The sequence below is a fragment of the Zingiber officinale genome, chromosome 11A (assembly GCF_018446385.1).
Source record: "Zingiber officinale cultivar Zhangliang chromosome 11A, Zo_v1.1, whole genome shotgun sequence".
Classification (NCBI taxonomy): Eukaryota; Viridiplantae; Streptophyta; class Magnoliopsida; order Zingiberales; family Zingiberaceae; genus Zingiber; species Zingiber officinale.
In genome coordinates this window covers 36723306-36726613 of record NC_056006.1, presented here as the reverse complement: position 1 = coordinate 36726613, position 3308 = coordinate 36723306, and the positions used below count along the sequence as shown (strand labels likewise).

Here is a 3308-nt window from a genome sequence, read left to right as displayed (position 1 = left end):
TTGATCCTAAGGTACAGATAAGGGTGTACCTGCGTGACAAAGCATCTGCTACCACATTCTCTTTTCCTTGCTTGTATTGGATCACATAAGGAAACATTTCAATGAATTCAATCCAACGAGCATGTCTACGATTCAATTTACCTTGGCCTTTCAAATGCTTCAGTGACTCATGGTCCGTGTGAATAATGAACTCCTTGGACCACAAGTAATGTTGCCATGTCTCCAAAGCTCGCACCAATGCGTAGAGCTCCTTGTCATATGTTGAGTAGTTCAACGCTGCACCATTGAGCTTCTCACTGAAGTAGGCAATTGGCCTCTTTTCTTGCATAAGAACAACACCTATACCAATACCAGAAGCATCACATTCGATTTCAAAAACCTTAGAAAAATCTGGTAGAAGTAGTAAAGAAGCAGTACTTAGCTTTTCTTTTAATGCTTTGAAGGCTTTCTCTTGTGCCTCTCCCCACTTAAATCCAATATTCTTCTTGATGATTTCCGTTAAAGGGGCAGCGATGGTGCTGAAATTTGGCACAAACCTCCTATAGAACCCGGCTAAACCATGAAAAATCCTTACTTCAGTGATGGTGCTAAGGGTAGGCCATTCCCTGATAGCTTTCACCTTCTCCTCATCAACTTCCACGCCTCTGGAACTAACAACACATCCAAAGAAAACAACCCTATCTACGCAAAAGTTGCATTTCTTAAGGTTAGCAAATAATTTTTCACGTCTCAAAGCTTTAAGCACACATTTCAAATTATCAATATGGTCATGCAAACTCTTGCTATAGATTAGAATGTCATCAAAATAAACAACAACAAATTTTCCAATAAATGCACGTAGCACATGGTTCATGAGACACATAAATGTGCTAGGAGCATTCGTCAATCCAAATGACATCACTAACCATTCATATAGCCCTTGTTTTGTCTTTAAAGCTGTTTTCCACTCATCTCCTTCCTTAATTCGAATTTGATGATACCCACTCTTCAAATCAATCTTAGAAAATATAGTGGATCCATGTAATTCATTAAGCATGTCATCTAAACGAGGAATAGGGTGACGATACTTTACCGTTATCTTGTTTACAGCTCGACAATCCACGCACATCCTCCAAGTCCCATCTTTCTTTGGAACCAGCAGCACAGGCACAACACAGGGACTCATGCTTTCACGAACATGTCCTTTGGTCATAAGTTCTTCGACTTGCCTTTGAAGCTCTTTGGTCTCTTCTAGACTACTTCGATAAGCTGGTCGGTTTGGAATGGAAGCTCTCGGAATGAGATCAATTTGATTCTCGATTCCTCTTTTGGGTGGTAACCCAGGTGTCGTATCCTCGGAAAAGACATCCTTAAAATCCTGCAAAAGAGACATCACAGCACTAGGCAAAGAAACATTATGGTCAGCTAAAGAAAGATAGGCCTCCTTGTATAGAAACAAGATCATCGGTCTATCGGAGTTCAAAGCACTTTTGATCTCTCTTTCTTTTGCATAGAAGCTCATTTTTCTTTCTTCTTTATTTTTCAAGGCCGAACTCTCAATCTTTTCTTTTTTTCCACTCTCTTTTTTCATTCTTAGTCCACCATCTTTTTTTTCATTTTCACTCTCATTTTCTTTTTCTATATCAGCCACACCTTTTCCTCTTGCTGCAACAGACTTTTTTTATCTGGAGTTGTTCCTCAAATACTTGACGAGGTGTCAAAGGTGCAAGTGTAATGTTCCTACCATCCTTGCTGAAGCTGTAGTGGTTCTTATACCCATCATGTGTGGTCCGTCTGTCAAATTTCCACGGTCTTCCAAGAAGCAAATGGCTAGCTTGCATGGGTACAACATCACACAGAACCTCATCCGTGTACCTTCCAATCGTAAATAAAATAAGGACCTGCTTGGTTACCTTCATTTCTCCACTGTCATTGAGCCATTGGAGTTTATATGGCTTTGGATGCTTCAAGGTAGGTAGACTAAGCTTGTCCACCATTAACTTGCTTGCCACATTAACACAGCTGCCACCATCAATAATCAAACCGCACACCCGATCTTTCACATGGTAGCGGGTGTAGAAGATGTTCTCCCTTTGCAGCCCGTCATCATCTTCTTTGGCTTGCATATAGAGAGCTCTTAGCACAACAAGAGCTTGGCCATCAACAGTAAGCTCAACATCACTAGTATCTTCAACTGATGGAGTGGACTCATTTCCTTCATCTTCTTCTTCAGTTTCGATCTCCCTATTATCCAATATGATCATTGATCGCTTGTTTGGGCATTGAGAAGCAATATGACCTGATCCTAAACAACGAAAACATTTGATGTCATGATTTCATTGAGGTTGGGAAGATGAGTTACCCCTATCTTTGTTGCTAGGTTGTGTCTTGGCCACATTCGTCTCTCCCTTTGATTTTGAAACTGCTTTCTCAGTTGCTTTTGATGATCCCCACTTCTGCTTCCAAGGGGATGAACTTGTAGCCTCATACTTGGAAGATGATCGCACTCCTTCCTTGAGTTGTCTTTCAACTTTCATTGCCATCTGTACCACATCGTCAAGCTCCACGTAGTGATGCAGCTCAAAAATATTGGCAATCTCACGGTTCAGGACACAGATGAACCGAGCCATGATCGCCTCTCGATCCTCCTCAATGTTAGCCCAAATCAAGGTTATCTCCATCTCCTTATGGTAGTCTTCCACAGTCATGGACCCCCTGCTTCAGACTTTGCAATTTCAAATGTAAGTCCCGATAATAGTGAGATGGAACAAACCTTCTTCTCATAACGACTTTCATATCCTCCCAATTGTTGATGGGAAGCTCACAGTTTCGACGTCTACTCAGGGGTCAGCTGATCCCACCATAAAATGGCATAGTCGGTAAAAGCCACCGCAGCAAGCTTCACTTTCTTCTCCTCCGAGTAATTGTGACAATCAAATACCAGCTCAACTTTCCTCTCCCATTCAATATAAACATCAGGGTCATTTTTACCTTGAAATGGAGGAATGGATAGCTTGATGGTGCCCATGTTACGATCTACGGCTTCCCTTTCTCGGTGTTACCTTTGAACATGCCTTGGCCTTTCAGGTCTGATAGCCCTAGCCCTCCTCCAAGTAGCATTGGAGACCACTTCATTTCTCACCCCATCATCATAGTCATCATCTGGGACATTTGGAGCAAAATGTGGCCGCTGGTCGGGTCTTTGATGTCTAGGTAATGGCTCTTGCTGAAGTTGTTCGAGCTGATCCTCATGCCTATCCAACCGATCTCGAATCTCATTGAACAAGACATTTATGCGCTCAAATTGTTGCTGGAAAGCCCGCATGATT

General features: G+C 42.0%; 1 protein-coding gene across 1 annotated transcript; it reads right to left on the bottom strand.

Moving 5' to 3' along the window:
• Positions 1-380: 380 nt before the first annotated feature.
• On the bottom strand, positions 381-2687 carry LOC122031341. Its single transcript, XM_042590465.1, has 5 exons — positions 2342-2687; positions 1893-2284; positions 906-1357; positions 537-782; positions 381-390 (listed from the first exon to the last, which is right to left on the bottom strand). Exons 1-5 carry the CDS (start codon positions 2685-2687, stop codon positions 381-383), a joined length of 1446 nt encoding a protein of 481 aa, XP_042446399.1.
• Between the last annotated feature and the right edge of the window lie 621 nt (positions 2688-3308).

What these genes read in the sequence shown, in the direction of transcription:
- LOC122031341 (XM_042590465.1), bottom strand. Translation starts at nt 2,687, where the DNA reads ATGACTGTGGAAGACTACCATAAGGAGATGGAGATAACCTTGATTTGG. An exon ending in ACCTAGCAACAAAGATAGGG is followed by an intron (nt 2,285 to 2,341) that starts GTAACTCATCTT and finishes TTCGTTGTTTAG; the next exon opens with GATCAGGTCATATTGCTTCT. An exon ending in ATGACAGTGGAGAAATGAAG is followed by an intron (nt 1,358 to 1,892) that starts GTAACCAAGCAG and finishes TCTCTTTTGCAG; the next exon opens with GATTTTAAGGATGTCTTTTC.